This window comes from Piliocolobus tephrosceles, chromosome 3 (genome assembly GCF_002776525.5).
Source record: "Piliocolobus tephrosceles isolate RC106 chromosome 3, ASM277652v3, whole genome shotgun sequence".
NCBI classification, from domain to species: Eukaryota; Metazoa; Chordata; class Mammalia; order Primates; family Cercopithecidae; genus Piliocolobus; species Piliocolobus tephrosceles.
The window spans coordinates 120,161,984-120,180,116 of record NC_045436.1 but is presented as its reverse complement, the minus strand read 5'-3'; the positions used below and the strand labels follow the sequence as shown (position 1 = coordinate 120,180,116).

Below are 18,133 nucleotides of genomic sequence, written 5' to 3'. Positions count from 1 at the left end.
CATCAATGTTTTACTGTGTGTGTGTATATATAGTCATGATTTATATAAAGATATATAAAATATATACATATATAGTGGCATATATATATATATATATATAATATTTATATTTAAATCATTCCTTAGACTGGAGAACACTTGTGTGATAATTAGGAAAGAGTAATGATTCTTACCAACAAAGACAACCAGGTTTCTGTCCATCTAGACCACATTTATCATAAAGTGCTTCCCTGATGTGTACATTAAAGAAGATTTATGGCTTGATTCAGCTATTTTGCACAACATTTATAAAGTCACTGTATACTTTGTACACTTTTTGTCATGCTAAAGGATTTCATGTTTCTATTTTATATTTGGAGAGGAAAAGGATCAAAAGACCCTTGGAAAAAGAGAAAAATTTGACATTATCTGAAGTACAGTATATGGAATAATAATTATTATGTCAAACTGTCATCAATAAACACATTGAATTTCACCATGTATCTATTAGGCAACTAAATGATGCAGTGTCTCATTTTAGAATAAATGGACATGTATATGTACATGTAAGTTTAGCAGGATTAACAATACACTTAATCCCTTTATAATGAAATTCCTATATTATCACAACCACAAAATAAGACCTTACATTTGTCATTAAAGGTCAAAAATGAGAATAGAACCTATATGAAATTTAGAATTTTAGTTGTTTTTTTAGTTCTGTGAATAATGATGATGATATTTTAATGGAAAATGCATTGAATTTATAGATTGCATTTGGCAGTATGGTCATATTCACAATATTTATTCAGGCCATCAATGAACACGGAGTGTGTTTCCATTTGTTTGCAACATCTATGATTTATTTCAGAAGAGTTTTGTGGTCTTCTTTGTGGAGAACTTTCACCTTCTTGGTTAGGTATATTTCTAAGTATTTTATTATTATTATTATTATTATTATTATTATTATTATTATTATTGCAGATGTTGTAATAGGGGTTGAGGATTTGATTTGATTCTCAGCTTTGATGCCCACATAGCCAAAGCCAGACTAAGAAAAAAAAAATCTGGAGGTGTCACATTACCCTACTTCAAACTATACTACAAGGCTATAGTTAACAAAACAGCATGGTACTGGTATAAAAACAGACATGTAGACCAAAGAAATAGAAGAGAGAATTCAGTAATAAAACTAAATACTTATAGCCAACTAGTCTTTGACAAAGCAAACAAAAACATAAAGTGGGGAAAGGACCCCCTATTCAACAAATGGTGCTGGAATAATTCGCTGGCCACATGTAGAAGAATGAAACTGGATACTCATCTCTCACCTTATATGAAGATCAACTCAAGATGAATCAAATAATTAAATCTAAGACCTGGAAGTGTAAAAATTGTAGATGATAACATCGGAAAAACTCTTCTAGACATTGGCTTAGGCAAAGACTTCATGACCAGGAACCCAAAAGCAAAGACAACAAAAGCAAAGATAAATAGATGGAACTTAATTACACTAAAAAGCTTCTGAACAGCAAAAAAATAATCAGCAAAGTAAGCAGACAACTCACAGAGTTAGAGAACATCTTCACAAACTGCACATCCCACAAAAGACTAATATCAACAATCTACCAAGTACTTAAACAAATCAGCAAGAGAAAAACTAGTAATCCCTCAAAATGTAGCCTAAGAACATGAATAGAAAATTTTTGAAAGAAGATATACAAATGGTGAATGTCCATAGTTTAAAAATCCAAAAATAAGAGATGTTGGCATGGTGCTAATAAGGGAACACATTTACACTGCTGGTGGGAATGCAAACTAGTACAGCCACTATGGCAAACAATATGGATATCCCTTAAATAATTAAAAGTAGAACTGCCATTTGATCCAGCAATTCCACCGTTGGACATCTATCCAGAGGAAAATAAGTCATTATATGAAAAAACTCAAACACACACATGTTTATAGCAGCACAATTCACAATTGCAAAACTGTGGAACCAGCCTAGATTCCCATTAACCAATGGGTGGATAAAGTAAATGTGAGATACACACACACACACACACACACACACACACACACACATACACACACATATATATAGGAATACTACTCAGCCATCAAAAGAGACAAACCTGGATGTAGTTGGAGACCATTATTCTAAGTAATTCAGGAATATAAAACCAAACAATGTATGCTCTCACTTATAAGAGGGACTGAAGCTATTAGTACACAAAGTCTTAAGAATGATATAATTGACTCTCGGAACTCAGAAGGAAGGGTAGGAGAGGGGTGAGGGATAAAACACTACACATTGGGTACAGTGTATATTGCTTGAGTAATGGGTGCACCAAAATCTGAAAAATCACCACTAAAGAGCTTATCCATGTAACGAAAAACCATCACCCAAAAACTATTGAAATAACTAAAAAAAAAAAAAATTAAAAAACAGATGAATGTTTTTAAATGACCAGAAAAATAGAATTGGCTCAAAAAAACAAACACATTGAAATTTGGTTTATTTTGTGGTAGAAACCAGGTATGAGTTGCTGTATTTCTAATTTCACATACTTTCCACTGGGAAATGACTGAAGCTCTAAAAGGGTAAGCATTTTTATCATACCTTTTAGGAGAAAAAGTGACGCTGAAGCTGGATGCACAGTAAAAGCCAAGCAGCAACACTCATCTCAAAATATCAAGAGGAAGAGAGAGACTATTTATACAATCTAATTATTTAATAGTTTCCTCAGAGACAGTTAAAACAAAACAACCTTGCATGAAATGAATTCAAAATATGCTGAGTATGTGCAAAACAGTATTGATATTGTCAGGGCACTTCTTAAGGTTCTTGTTTCCATGTACAATGTGTGATATGTAATTAAGTTTAGTACATTTTTTCATACAAACTATGAAGTAAAACAATAAATTTCAATATAAGCTCAATACATTTCAATGTAAGTTCATATGACTTTATATCATTTTTATTTTCCCTAATGTTTTCCTCCTTCAAGTGAAATATTTCTAATGGTTAAACAGGCATTAAATCTCTAAAAAAGAAATTTAGACTTGAAAAGGTAAGTTTTGAAAGATGTTTTGTGACAAGAAGAAAGGAATCTTGTATCACGACCTCTTCTTGTTGTAATAAACTGAAGGAGTCTCATTTATCGGATTTTGCAGCTTCCAGCCTCAGACGTAATTAATCTCTTTTTCCCTTCTTTCCTGTTCTAACAAACTTCCAGACACAAAACAGACATTTTGTGATGATGAAAATCACAGTTGCCACACAGACCAGCAGGAATCCAATCACATCCAAAGAGTGGTACTGGAACCAGGTGAGGTCGTAGGCAGCAACCCGAAGGTGTTTGGCTCCTTTATGGCGCATGACAAATTCAATCCAGAAGACTGCTCGATCCAGGGGCTTCACTGGTTGATCATGATGAATGCTTGATAATTTCATAGCATTCTCTTTATATCTAAATGATAAGCATAAAGGTATCAACATTGACATGTACCCTAGAAATTAAGTATAATAATAATAATAAATTTTTAAAAAATAATAAAAAAAGAAAGTAAGTTAATTAGGCCAGGCGTGGTGGCTCACACCTGTATCCCAGTAATTTGGGAGGCCGAGGAAGGTGGATCACAAGGTCAGGAGATCAAGACCATCCTGGCTAACATGGTGTAACCCTATCTCTAGTTAAAAAAAAAAAAAAATTACCCAGGCGTGGTGGCACACACCTGTAGTCCCAGCTCCTGGGGAGGCTGAGACAGGAGGATCACTTGAAACCAAGACGGGGAGGTTGCAGTGAGCCAAGATCACACCACTGTACTCCACTCCAGCCTGGTGACAGAGTGAAACCCCCTCAAAAAAAAAAAAAAAAAAAGAAAAGAAAAGAAAAAAAGTAACTTAATTTGCCTGAGCATATCAAGTCAATGAAAGGTTTTTCAAGTATCATATGATTCAAAGTAAATGTAATAGAATTGACATAGAATTTGTGTATTTTAACTTGAGTCATCATAGAAAGTTTGGATTTTAAATTGGATTTCATAATAGACAAATATTTTTAAAGTAAAAATGGAAGTTCAGGTGAGAAAGTTAATTATTTGAGGTAGAGAACATATGAGCAATTTTATTTCTTTTAATTTTTAGTTTTTTTGAGTACATAGTAGGTGTCAATATTCATGAGGTACATGAGATGTTCTGATACAGGCTGCAATGTGAAATAATCACATCATGAAGAAAAGGGTACCCATCGCTTAGGCATTTATCCTTTGTCTTATGAAATATACAATTACATTCCTCTAGGTCTCAAACAGGCATATAAAATCATGCTCAACATCATGAGCCATTTTAAGTGGAGAAAGATATATAGTTAAAATACAAATTGAGAATTATCATCCTTAAGTTTCTAAAGATGAATTGTGTCATGTGGGTGAAATGCCTCATAGCCAGGAGCTCTGCTTCTATTCTAATATTTTGTGCCCTACTGTTTCTCACCCAGCAGCTGGAATGATTTTTTTCTGAAAAAAAAAAATCAGATTATGACACTGCCTTGATTAAGACTTTTGCCTGAACTTTCATCATATCAAGAATAAAATCCAACTCTGTTATTTGGTCCTCGGGATCCTCCAATATCAGACACTGGCAAGCTCTCCTCCAGAAACTTTCCCATGCACACTAGGTCTTCTAGGGACGTTGGCCTTATATTTTTCTTTAAGCTCCCATCTTAGCACCTTACACATTGTGTCCCCTCTACCCACGGTTGAAGTATTCTTTCTTGCAACAACCCAAGACATACTTCCATCTCTTTTTGAGGTACCCTCTAAATGTTACTGATAAGAGAGGCTTTTCCTGGCCACACTATGATAGAATACCTAGGATTTCCTCTATTTTTTGTGTTTATTTTTAAATTATTTGATGCCTAGAATCTTAAAATACATTATATGGCTTCTAAAATACACATTTAAGTATAAAACACATAAAATAAATGTACACACACTACGTGAGACAGCTCAAAAAGGTAAGATCATCTTAAACATTATTGTGAAGTGAAAACACCAATTTACCTATCTCTCAGATCATGATAGAGACAAATAAAATGTGACATACCTATATTATAAAATATGTTGCTGTAAAAAGAAATGAAATGTTAATACACACAACATAAATAAAGTCAAAAACCATAAAAACAACAAAAATTGTAATTGGTGAAAGAAGCCATTTACACGTCATAAGTTGTATGATTCAATTTGTATGAAATATGTAGAGAGAATATAGAGAAGGAAAGCAAATTGGTGTTAGCCTGGGGCTAAGGGGTGATGGGAAGTGACTTCTATACCATTATGGTTTCTTTTATGATGATCAAAATGTTCTAAAATTATATAATAGTGATGGCTTCGTAACTGTAAGCATACTAAATACATTAGGATTTTATACTTTAAGTAGCTGGGTTTTATGCTATAGAAGTTAAATTATCAAGTCTGTTACAATCATGATAATAAAAATAAATTTTTCAGTGAGAAAAAAGATATACCTTGAGGCATTTTAGTTATTGAATTAAAATATTTTATTCTATGATTTCAAGTTTATCCTTCCTTTCTATTGTGGATTGATTATGTCAAATGTATTTTAAAATGTCTTATTATGTATATTACTTTAAAATTTTTTGTGTGTAGAAAATTATTTCAATAATTGGTTATTCGTTAAATATATGTGGTTCAAATAAAATTTTTAAATAACAACTCAAAAATAAAAGCAGATTTCAGATTGTTTAAATCATTTAAATTCTTTCAAAATCAGTCTCTTATAAAAAGGATAAGAGCCATACTCACTATTGACAAGAGAATCTATCTATAAATACCACAGAGTAAAGAAAAAGTTATACTCACAAAGGATCATTAATTACTGTTTTCAGTGCATGGAGTAAGTCTGTACTTGACATTGTGTTGAAGTCCAAACTAACAGCTGCGCCCTTGGCCTTCATGTGAGCAATGTTATCAAGCTGATCGGCAAACAATGGAACGCCCACCATGGGGACCCCATGGTAGATCGCCTCGTAGATGCCATTGGCTCCACCATGAGTTATAAAAGCTCTGGTTTTTGGATGACCTAGGATTGAAGGAATTTTAGCAAAATCATTCATAGGAATAAAATAGAAATGCATAGTGGAAGAATCTGAATGTGGCGGTATTTCCTAGATAACACACTGAACTGAAATAAAATTGTTTTCAGACTTCAGAGGAAGGAGCACCTACTTCTGCTGGAGATGTAAGTGAAGGCTATGTAGTGTGTTTAACTTCAGACCGAAAAAAATAATACAAGATTACCAGTTGTACTAACAAAAAAGTGCAATTTAGATAAGGAAACACAATGTGCAAAAAGGAAAAAGCACGGAAAAGGGATGGGCATGTAAGAATGTGTTCTTGTTTTTTGCTTTGTTTTGTTTTAATGGAGATGGACTCTCCCTCTGTCGCCAGGGTGCAGTGCAGTGGTGCAATCTTGGCTCAGTGCAACCTCCACCTCCTGAGTTCAGGCAATTCTCCCACTGAGCCTTCTGAGTAGCTGGGACTACAGGGGCAAACCGCCATCCCCGTTAATTTTTGGTATTTTAATGGAGACTGAGTTTCACCATGCTGCCTAGGAGGGTCTTGAACTCCTGAGCTCAGTCAATCCGCCCACATCAGCCTCCCAAAGTGCTAGGATTACAGGTGTGAGCCACTTTGGCTGGAATGTATTCTCTTAAGTACAGTCATGGAGTGTGATATGTGGGGTGTGCAAGGCAGCAGGCAGTGAAGTGTTGGTGGTGCTAGAATTGAGGAAAGACAGGTCACATTTCATTATGAAATGTGTCAACACTCTTCGATTAAGATTAGAGATTTAATACTACAGAAAATGCAGTGTCCATGGTGGTAGCAGAAGAGCTGTTATTTTTAATGACATTTGAAATAACCCTACAGAAGAGGAAAGTAAAGTTGTAGAAATATGAGAAAGGAAGACAACCCAGGAAGTGCCAGAAAAATTCTGTGAGAGGAAATAACACCTGAAATAAAGATACTCTGATCATAAAGAATGTGGGTGCCTATCATAAAATGCCAACAATTATTGTTTATTCTTTTCACCCTAGGACTGGAAAATAAATATACAGAAGTTTCATTTTATTTTTAAGTTTTTCCATAACAAATGTTCAATAGACTTGTTTCATGATGACTATTAACACTCTAATAATCTGTTACTAATATATTCAATATTTGTTCTCCAGAGACTTACCAAGAAGATCATTCTGGGGTAGCCACTTGTGCAGCTGAGTATTGAGTCCTAAGGTATCTGGTTTATTCCCATCAAATCTCCACAGAACCTGTTACAGTGAAGAAAATATCTTATTCCATGAGAGGAGCCCAAAAGTTATAGAATGCTAGAACTCTAGAGATTAACCATGAGAACAAGGGATGTTAAGTAACAAGAACTACTCAGACTGATGTAAATAGAATACTCATATTTCATTTCCTTAATTTTATAATTAGTTAGGTATATAAGGAAATCATGATTTTTCAAAATAGTAGCTTAGACAAATAAGATTACCAATGAAAAGTTCAAGTATTCAAAAAAGTTGTTACACTTTTCAAAAGAAAACCTATATGTGGCAAACCTCTTTATGAAAAAAAGCTTAACATCACTGGTGAAAACCACAAAGAGATACCATCTCACATCAGTCAGAATGGCCATTATTAAAAACTCAAAAAATAACAGATGCTGGTGATGTTGTATAGAAAAAGAAATGCTTGTACACAATGTGTAAGTTCAACCATTGTGGAAGACAGGGTGGTGATTCCTCAAAATCCTAGAGGCAGAAATACTATTCAACCCAGCAATCCCATTACTGGTTATGTATCCAAAGGACTATAGATTAGAACATGCACACATATGTTCATTACAGCACTATTCATCCTCACAAAGACATGAAATCAATCTAAATGCCCTTCAACGATGGATTGGATAAAGAAAATGTGATATATGTACAGAGTGAATTATTATGTAGCCAAAAACAGAACAAGTTCATATCTTTTGCAGGAACACAAGTGAACTGCAGACCATTATCCTTCACAAACAAACACAGGAACAGAAATCCGAATACTGCATGCCTTCACTTATAAGTGGAAGCTAAAAGTTGGGAATGCATGAACATATAGAGAGGAACAACATATGCTGGGCCTTATTGGAGGGTGGGGATTGGGAGGAGAGAAAGGATCAGGAAAAATAACTAAAAGGTACTAATCTTTCTACTTGCATGACAAAACAGTCTGTACAACAAATCCCCAAGGCATAAATTCTCCTATGTAACAAATATACCCATTTACCATGAAATTAAAAGTTAACAAATGGAATTTAATTTTAAAAAGATAAACAATTTTAATAATTATATACATTGAAAATTTTAGGGAGTCATCATTCTAGTGTGAAAAATCAGTAACAACTTACTAATGACCTATATGCTTATTTTGTGTTATGTATTTTATGAGTTTTCATCTACAAAATTTAATATTAATTTATTCATTTTGTGAGTAATATGGGAAGTAGTTCACTTATATCTACTTGTGTATAAGTAATTTTAATAGAGTTTGATGTTTTTGATTGATAAAAATGCAAGTCTACAAAATAAGGCACCTGGAAGAAGTCAATTAATGCCTCAAAGGTAGCATGTAATAACTTCTTTGAAATTACAAATTATCAAGCACTACTTGCAAGAAAAATTTCAAGTGATAGCTTTTGACACAAATTCAGAGTATTCTCAGTATTGCTAATTTTGGATATTTTTTCAACATAGAAATGAGGAACCTATAGGTACCACAAATAAAAATACAACTCTTGAATAAATTTAAAATTGTATTTTGCTGAATTTTGGTCAACTGATTGCTAACACTTAGACAATGTGCTACAAAATTTTGACAACAGAGATTTATATGTTCGGCTGTAGCCAAGACATTTTTATGTTTACATTACTAATTTTGGTACCCCCAAGGAATCCTTATAAATTAAAAAATAATTTACAGTGTTTAAGTTATATTTGTTACATCCATGTTAAAATAACTTTGAGATTTTGGCAAAATATTAGCATAGGCTATTACAAGAAGGCTATGTCAGACAGGGAACTAAAAAGTGATCGACACATTTTATTCTATATAAAAGAAAATATGTTCCTACTATGTTCTATGGAAGCAGCATCTGAATCTCTTCCCCTGCCTGGCTTCCTTCTGCTTGAGTCCTTCCTGTATTTCCTTCCTTCTGCTGCCTCCCTTGGGAGGAGTTGTTAATCTCACAGTGCAGCGTCCTTGTAGGGCCACATATTACACTACACAGGGTCCACCCTCAGAGCAGGATTCATCTCCACCCTCTTTCTTTCATCTTCCTACTTCAGACATTGGCTGGGTCTGGTCCAGCAAGGCAGGCTGCTTTTTCTCTTTCTCCAAATTTACCTGGCTGTGTAGATCCTTATATTAGTTGTCTGACAGCCTAGGCCTACCTTTCTCTGAATAGTACCCTGAACATCACTCAAATAGGCCTACTCCAAATTGTACCGGAAGTACACGAGGCTGGGTAACATGGCAACACTAACCTGCATGATGCATGTCAGACTTTTTAAATACCTGCTATTGTTATTGTTCTAGTGAAGTTACTAAAATGTAATGTTTTCTAACATCTGTAGGGTGTACAGTGCCCTCAGGAAATCTTAAACAAAAGGATCAAATCACAGGGGCAGAATTTGGTGATAGCTCTTACCTGACCCCAGTGTCATAATATCAAAACTTTACCTGCAACTCTTAATTATATTTATTCCCGATCACAATATTAATGCCAAATTAATTACCAATTAAAAATCACCCTCTGTATTATTTTAGTATCTTCCATACATATTTTTGATTTTGAATTAATATCTGAGATAATTTGTGCTTTCCCAACAGCTACATTTATAGGCAGGAAGTTTCTACAATTGGATTCTTTACAAACTTTAACAACCTCTTTCAGCAGTTTTTCACAATATTAAGACATTTTATCTTACCTTTTGTGGGATCTTGGCAAAGGCTGATGCAATTACGTTGGCCCTTTCTTCTGACATGTTACTGATCATCGACCCCAGAGAAAACACCACAATACCATTTTCTCCAGAGCTCTGGACAAACTCTTCCATTTCCTGTGAAAAAAAGAACGTGTTCCATCATAATAGATTATCAGCACAGCAAGCACTGTGAAAAAATTGGTATACAAACTAAAAAGAGAAAATCAACTACTATCAGGAACAATTGGAGTAAAGGATGTTTTTTGACTGACTCGATTATTCAGTTTTTTTGCAAGATGCACACTATGAGATTGGTTGCCTCTGTTAAGAGTATTTGTGTAAGTATGTGTGTGTGTGTGAGAGAGAGAGAGAGAGAGAGAAATGAAATAGAGCTATTACATAGTATTTGGGGAGATACTCAAACTCTTCATTTATAATATTTTAAGTACTAATGTAGGCTCCTTAAAGTGGCACCACTTGGCTTTAATGCTATATTGTTGTTCTGCTAAATCACATATGTTTATTTTACGCAGGTTTTCTACAGAATTATTTTAGTTGGAAGTCATTAGTGGTTGACTTCCCTGACTCTGAGCACTGAGGAAAAGTTACTCACAGCTGCGATTATGTAAATCTACATTTATCTTACTATAATCCTTTGTGCACTGAGGAAAAGTTACTCAGAGCTGGGATTATGTAAATCTACATTTATCTTACTATAATCCTTTGCATGTCACTTAAAGTTTGTCAGAGTTTTCCAGTCTTTTTTCAAAAAAGAAAAAATAGTAACTGTAAAAAGTGGTGGTAAAGAATCACTGACATTCTGGAGTCTGCTATTGTGGTTTGGAATTTCTATGAATTAATTCTAAGAGTCTCATTTATAATACAGAATTGTACAATATATAGTTAGATAGTTGAGTGATAGTTAGATAGTTAGATAGTTGAGTGATCATATTTTTCAGATGATTGTTTGGGTGGAACACCTATTGCCCTGAAATCACACTGTTAAATTGATGTACTATCTTTAACTGCATGTGAGGAACTCTCATCATCTCTTTGCTGTGTCTCAGAGGCAGCAGCACTTGCACCAGAATGGGAGAGACTGCCAGGCCTTTCTGCAGAAGAGATTTGGTCACTTTCTTGAGTAGCTCACTCACACCACATACAAATCTTGGTGAAAACGTACTTGGCTGGAATTTATTGAGAATCATCCCCAATCTATGCCAATTTTTAAAGTTAAATAATTTCAGATATAGTCATTGGGGTAAAACTTTCTCTTAAGTGTTCTTTACAAAACAAAGAAAAAAATTCCAAATTTTTATTTGCAGACCACTTATGGCTGAGTATTTTTTTAAAATATGACTTCTAATCTTAAGAAATTAGTGTTAATGATGTCAGAGTCACTGTAGTACTGTTCCAGATAATACATGGGATATCCAGGTATTGTGTGTGATTGCAATTACCTGTAGCCACATTTGATGTAACTTATGTTCCGTGTTTTGTCTCAGTGGCTTGATGCTCAGAGCTTTCTTCATCTACCCAGTGTTAAAGAAATATAACCATGGTTTAAAGATTCATTATCGATGTGGACTAATGGTTTCCCATTCTGTGACAACTTAAAAAAAAAAAAAACTATTTATATAAGGAATTTTACAAAAGTATTAAAAGTTCTAAAAAGAAAATAAAATTTTAAATAAAATTTCTCTCTAGAGATGTTATCATGGTAAACTATGTATGTTTTCATCATGGCTTTTGTTCTATTTTTATAGCTCAATGTACACTTGTGACATTTACTTAGACAATTTTGTTCTTATTATATGTACTTTTCCTCCTACAAAAAAATGTGTCATCTTGTAATATTTATAATTTTCTGCCTTGCTTTACTTGTATTAAAGCTGACTGTAACTGAATATTGTATTGATAAAATTATTATAATGTTACAGTATGTATCTAATATAAGTTTTTAATTATTCCTTCATTTAAGATGTTTGATTACTTCCAATGTATATTTTATGAATATTTTCCATAAATATTAAATATGTATATCTTGATTTTTTTCTCTGTATGATTTCATGTAAATATCTTATAAAACCAATGTCTATATGCATTTTTAACACTTGATACATTTGCCAATTGTCCTTTTCTATTAAAATATACATAAATTATCTGAGAATCTAATATTTAATTGAATAGAAAGCAACTTGGCTTTATAATTATTTTACATAATGAACAATTAGAAAACGGGTTTCACAACCATTGACTTGCAGTCAAAGCTTTCTTCAAGTTAATAACAACAGCTACTATAAGTAATTAACAACAGCTAGTATTAGTAATTATCACTGTTGTACTACTAGTCATCCTTTTTCTTATCCTGCTACACCTCCTACTTTCTTTCTCCTCCTACTGGCACTATCGGTTTCCCTTAATGTGAGTGGGGAAATCTTTCAAGAGTAGGATAGGGTGACACAGAATTTCCAATAGTCTCACCTCAGCTTTTGTCTCTTTAGAAAATTACCAATATGAAGCCCATACAATTTGAATACAACATAGATATTAAATTTTAACTAGGGAATAAAATATCAGTATCATGTTGCGGCTAATAAGGAGGCAGACAAAAATGATCTCTTACGAGATTACATAATAATGTAATAAAGAATGCTTACTTTCTACCTATTTCTTAAAACTGTGATATCAATTTAAAGTATATGAAGTTCTTATGTTTCTTCATAAAGATTATAATGTTATATGATGACAGAATTCTTTTGTTATTGTAAAATAAGGGCACTATTCAGATACAAGTGGTAGAAATTATTGGGTATTTACTATACATGCATTGTTCAATTTTTCTGTGCTTCTCTATCAGGCAGCTATGATGTTAAGACACAAGTTACTCCGAGAAGCTTTACTGAGTTGTTTGTTTTAAGGCAGAAAACACCTGCTCTAATAGGGTACGTTTATGCTAAGATGTAAACCTCTGGAATCTCAATGCAGAATGATGTAAATGTTTGAATAAAATCAAGTGAACACGTGGTCTTGCTTCAAATATTATTCAAATAACACAATTATATTGTTAAAGAATTATTTTCTTGTAAGTTAGAATACTGGTGAAGATCCTTATCACTTAGGGTAGAATTTTACAATTTCAGCTCGCTCATCTTACTGTCAGAACTGACATGTCTTCTTTTAATCAAGGCCACAAGGTAACTGTCATATAGAAGACAGGTAGGACTTTGTTAGAGAATGCAATCTTGAAGCACTGAATAATTAGTTTCTATTAAATGAGGAATGATATCTCAAGTGACTTATACATGTTAAGTAATATGAAGTTAGCAGTATTACTGCAAAAGTAGGCATAGTTAATTCTATCCACTTTCTAGTCCACTTTTCCATCATCTGCTACTTGAATTCATACAAAATTTTCTGAACGGTCGGATCTTTCCAGTCTGGCCCTTCTGCAATTTAATTCATTGAACATCTTGGAATATTTTTTAAAATATAATCTTATCACATATTTTCTTTTCTTAACTCTTTTTAGTAGTTCCTAAATGTGCTTAATACATATTTCAGTTCCTAAGGAATATCTGGCTTTTATCTTGCCTGTCAGCATCATCTGATTCTTACTCAGTGTCTCCCTTGCAAACTAAACTTTGAGTCTTGAGAACTGCCCTGAACATTTTGCGTGCTTTTCTTTTTGTGCTTTTTTCCCTCTCTCATTCTTTCATCTATTCCTGCATATTGTTCAGCTCTCATCTAACTTATTAACATCAGTGACTCAAGGATACTATATTATCTACACTGGATGCTTCCTTAGCATTGGTTTTTCCCTGGAGATAATAGTTTTTGCACAGTTTCTATTACTTGCATATATTCTATCTTTCAAAGTAAATATAAGGTGTGTTGGGACAGAAACTGTGTCCAATACACTTACCTGTGGTGTGTGCTAATCTCGTTATCAATATTCTTTGAAGGAACGGCCAGTACCTTATTATGTGTTGCATAATCAAAACTTTAATTTACCCACCCTATTTTCAAAATCTCCTTAGTATCCCTCTTTATCTGTAATAATGATGAAATTCACAAACTTGTGATGGTATCAACATGTATGTGAGTTTTAAATTGGTATGTGCTTTACCTTCCCACTACCCATGTTTTTTCCAGTGTAAGTCAAACACTCTGAATGAATGTAGAACTATTTGCACTGAAAATTCAAAGCAGACAAACAAACAGTAATAGTTTACCTTAGGTAGGGGTTTGGCAGGTTTGCAGTGGAGTCCTCCAACGAACTCAACATTTGGTAAGAGTGGGTGAGGAAACTGAAAATCCCAGTAGTTTCGAATAAGCCATATCTCAGCTTTTGCCATTGTCTCGAATAATGTAGTAGGTCTTCCTGATGGGAAAATAAAACAAGAAAAAGTAGATGACACAGATCATTAGGTAATTTTCTGAAAGAAGTTAGAATAATGTAGGCAAAAATTCAAGTGAAGTGCTTATGCTTTGAAATATATATATATATGTGTGTATATATATATATATATTCATATATAGGCATAATTTAATTATTATGTATTATATATTTTCCCCTGTGTATTTACAAGAAAGACAAAGTGGTGAGAGAATCATGAGGGAAAACTACATCCCTTATGTCACATCAGTATATTCACAATCATAAACAAGCCATGGAGAATTAGTCTCCATTTCCTTATTTTTTAAACCTTCATAGTAACACATATACATAAAAGTCACTCTTGGAGCTCCATTATCAATGAATTCTACTGTATCCATGAAAATAATTTTCTAAGAAATAGTGTCATTTCCATAATTCATTAATCTAGTACTTTTATCTTTGGATCTTCAAGTGAACTGTTGATTATTTTGAAATTATGGCTGAAATCCTTGTACCTGCTATTGCTTTTGATTTATGCTAAGATCTTAACAATATTAATTTGTAAGTAAATATATTTACAAATTACAGCTAGAAAGCTTTGAGAAATTATTAAAATAGACATTTGTGTTCAATCTTAATTTGGTTCATATTTTAAATAAAGATGCATAGCTTCAAAAAACTATACAGTTATAACTTTTTTAAAATTATTACTCTAAGTTCTAGGTTACATGTGCACAACGTGCAGGTTTGTTACATATGTATACTTGTGCCATGTTGGTGTGCTGCACCCATCAACTCATCAGCACCCATCAACTCATCATTTACATCAGGTATAACTCCCAATGCAATCCCTCCCCCCTCCTCCCTCCCCAAAATAGACCCCAGTGTGTGACATTCCCCTTCCCGAGTCCAAGTGATCTCATTGTTCAGTTCCCACCTATGAGTGAGAACATGCGGTGTTTGGTTTTCTGTTCTTGCAATAGTTTGCTGAGAATGATGGTTTCCAGCTGCATCCATGTCCCTACAAAGGACACGAACTCATCCTTTTACATGGCTGCATAGTTTTCCATGGTGTATATGTGCCACATGTTCTTAATCCAGTCTGTCACTGTTGGACATTTGGGTTGATTCCAAGTCTTTGCTATTGTGAATAGTGCCACAATAAACATACGTGTGCATGTGCCTTTATAGCAGCATGATTTATAATCCTTTGGGTATATACCCAGTAATGGGATGGCTGGGTCATATGGTACTTCTAGTTCTAGATCCTTGAGGAATCGCCATACTGTTTTCCATAATGGTTGAACTAGTTTACAATCCCACCAACAGTGTAAAAGTGTTCCTATTTCTCCACATCCTCTCCAGCACCTGTTGTTTCCTAACTTTTTAATGATTGCCATTCTAACTGGTGTGAGATGGTATCTCATTGTGGTTTTGACTTGCATATCTCTGATGGCCAGTAATGACGAACATTTTTTCATGTGTCTGTTGGCTGTATGCATGTCTTCTTTTGAGAAATGTCTGTTCATATCCTTAACAGGAAATGGGGAAAGGATTCCCTATTTAATAAATGGTGCTGGGAAAATTGGCTAGCCATAAGTAGAAAGCTGAAAGTGGATCTTTTCCTTACTCCTTATACGAAAATTAATTCAAGATGAATTAGAGACTTAAATGTGAGACCTAATACCATAAAAACCCTAGAAGGAAACCTAGGTAATACCTTTCAGGATATAGGCATGGGCAAGGACTTCATGTCTAAAACACCAAAAGCAACGACAACAAAAGCCAAAATTGACAAATGGGATCTAATTAAACTAAAGAGCTTCTGCACAGCAAAAGAAACTACCATCAGAGTGAACAGGCAACCTACAGAATGGGAGAAAATTTTTGCAATCTACTCATCTGACAAAGGGCTAATATTCAGAACCCACAAAGAACTCAAACAAATTTACAAGAAAAAAACAAACAACCCCATCAAAAAGTGGGCAAAGGATATGTACAGTTACAACTTAATGTTCACACTTTGACAAGATGATTAGCCTTAAAATGAATGGTTTCCAATCCTTAAGTGAAGGAGAATAGAAGCATTGGAAACTTTAAATTATATGCATTGGTTTCTGCTTCTGAAATGGAGACATTAGTTCTCTGAACTGTGGAGGAAACCTCTTGGTAACATGAGTACATATTGCAATTACTAAATAAGGAGACTGAAGTATACAAGATAAAAACAAGTTCTGCAATGTTAAATAGATAGTTCTAGAAAAATGTGTAACTACTCAGTCTACCAGTACACATCCAGCAAGATGTTTCTTGATGAGTCTGACTTTTTTTTAAGACAAAAAAATTATAATACAACAGATGTGAGATTGCTTAAAGAAATCTAAGGTGCACCAATATACAGGTTTATGACTTCCTGGAGTGTTCTGTATGGTTAATGGCCACAGTATTTTAACAGATTCTATGATTTATCTTTTCTATAGTGTTTGTGAGTTTGATAATCTTTTTCTTTCATTTGATATACTCACTTGCTAGAAGTTCCCACTACCCTGACTTTATGGCTTTATACTAGCTCAGCTTCAAAGGTACAAGAAAGTTAGATCTCCATGCTACCAATTGAAAAAAATTACTTACCTAGAACTTCACTGTAAAACTGATTCCACTTCTTCATATCCCATCCTTGGAACCAAAAGTCAAAATAAATCATATAGATCATATTTTTTACTCTCTCCATGAAACTCATTTGATCACTGAATTCTGACATAACAACAGGTACGTAGGAAGGAGGGAGTAGAAATCCTCCACCATGCTTTTCAATTGTGTAGCCAAGAGAGAAGCGGAGGCTGTACACAAAGGGTATTTTAAGTAGCTCAGCCAGCAGCTCACCACAGGGGGAAATAGGATCTGCAAGAACAACATCAAATCTTGCCTCCTGTAGTTTCTTCATAAGTTTCTTATTAGAAACCACATCTTTACAGAACTGTCTAATCATGTCACCATATGTCCACATCATTTCTTGTACTTGCAAAAAATGTGGCCAAAATGTGTCTTTTGGAACGTCTGACCATCTCTTAACCAGTTGTGTGACGCTATCATTAAACTCAGTTTCAGTTAAAGATGTAGAACAAATTTCAAATTTAAGAGCGGATGGGTTTTTGGGATCAGGAAGAATGGAAGGAGAATATGCCAATACAGTCACCTCATGACCTCTCTGGACAAGCTCATCCAGGATTGTCTTTATATTCATCCAATGGCTGAATTCTGTGGGCCACACCAGCACCTTTCCACAACTCCCAGAGCTCAAGTAACAGCTCAGCTGTATCAGCAGAAGAGCTGAAGTCCATTTCATAGACATCCTGATGCAATGCAATGCTTGTTTTCCAGTTACCGCTCCTTTCTGTCATTTTTCATGGGGACATCCAAGTATAAATCACTCAAGAAGTTAAAATGTAACTTTTACACGTCAAAGTAAGCGCATTATATTAGCAGTCTGAGCATGTGGATAACAAGGAGACAAATAAAAGGTAGAAGACCTGTTTACACAAGTGGGTTTATTTTCCTTTTCATATTTCTAAGTGCTATAATTCAGCTAATATCAGTGATCTTGGATGGACACATCACCTGATTCATGTAATATATTTTAGAATAGTGTCCATAATAGTAGCTGTGAAAGGGTCATGTTCCTGCAGTTTCTTTGACACAGAACTAAAGATAAAATAGCTAA

The 18,133-nt window shown here is 34.0% G+C and overlaps 1 protein-coding gene across 4 annotated transcripts; it reads right to left on the bottom strand.

The window, feature by feature from the left end:
- Nucleotides 1–3,175: 3,175 nt before the first annotated feature.
- Nucleotides 3,176–17,764, bottom strand: UGT2B4 (UDP glucuronosyltransferase family 2 member B4). Of its 4 annotated transcripts, XM_023196532.1 has the most exons (7): nt 17,455–17,764; nt 17,044–17,103; nt 14,267–14,415; nt 10,035–10,166; nt 7,247–7,334; nt 5,869–6,088; nt 3,176–3,452 (listed from the first exon to the last, which is right to left on the bottom strand). In XM_023196532.1, exons 1-7 carry the CDS (start codon nt 17,762–17,764, stop codon nt 3,176–3,178), a joined length of 1,236 nt encoding a protein of 411 aa, XP_023052300.1. The 4 variants fall into 4 exon arrangements, with proteins under 4 accessions (XP_023052300.1, XP_023052297.1, XP_023052298.1 ...); XM_023196529.1 differs by having other exon boundaries at nt 17,044–17,764; XM_023196530.1 differs by lacking the exon at nt 17,044–17,103 and having other exon boundaries at nt 17,296–17,764.
- Nucleotides 17,765–18,133: the final 369 nt, after the last annotated feature.

What these genes read in the sequence shown, in the direction of transcription:
- UGT2B4 (XM_023196529.1), bottom strand. Translation starts at nt 17,764, where the DNA reads ATGTCTATGAAATGGACTTCAGCTCTTCTGCTGATACAGCTGAGCTGT. An exon ending in CTGCCAAACCCCTACCTAAG is followed by an intron (nt 10,167 to 14,266) that starts GTAAACTATTAC and finishes TTTTTTTCACAG; the next exon opens with GAAATGGAAGAGTTTGTCCA. An exon ending in TTGCCAAGATCCCACAAAAG is followed by an intron (nt 7,335 to 10,034) that starts GTAAGATAAAAT and finishes TCACTGTAACAG; the next exon opens with GTTCTGTGGAGATTTGATGG.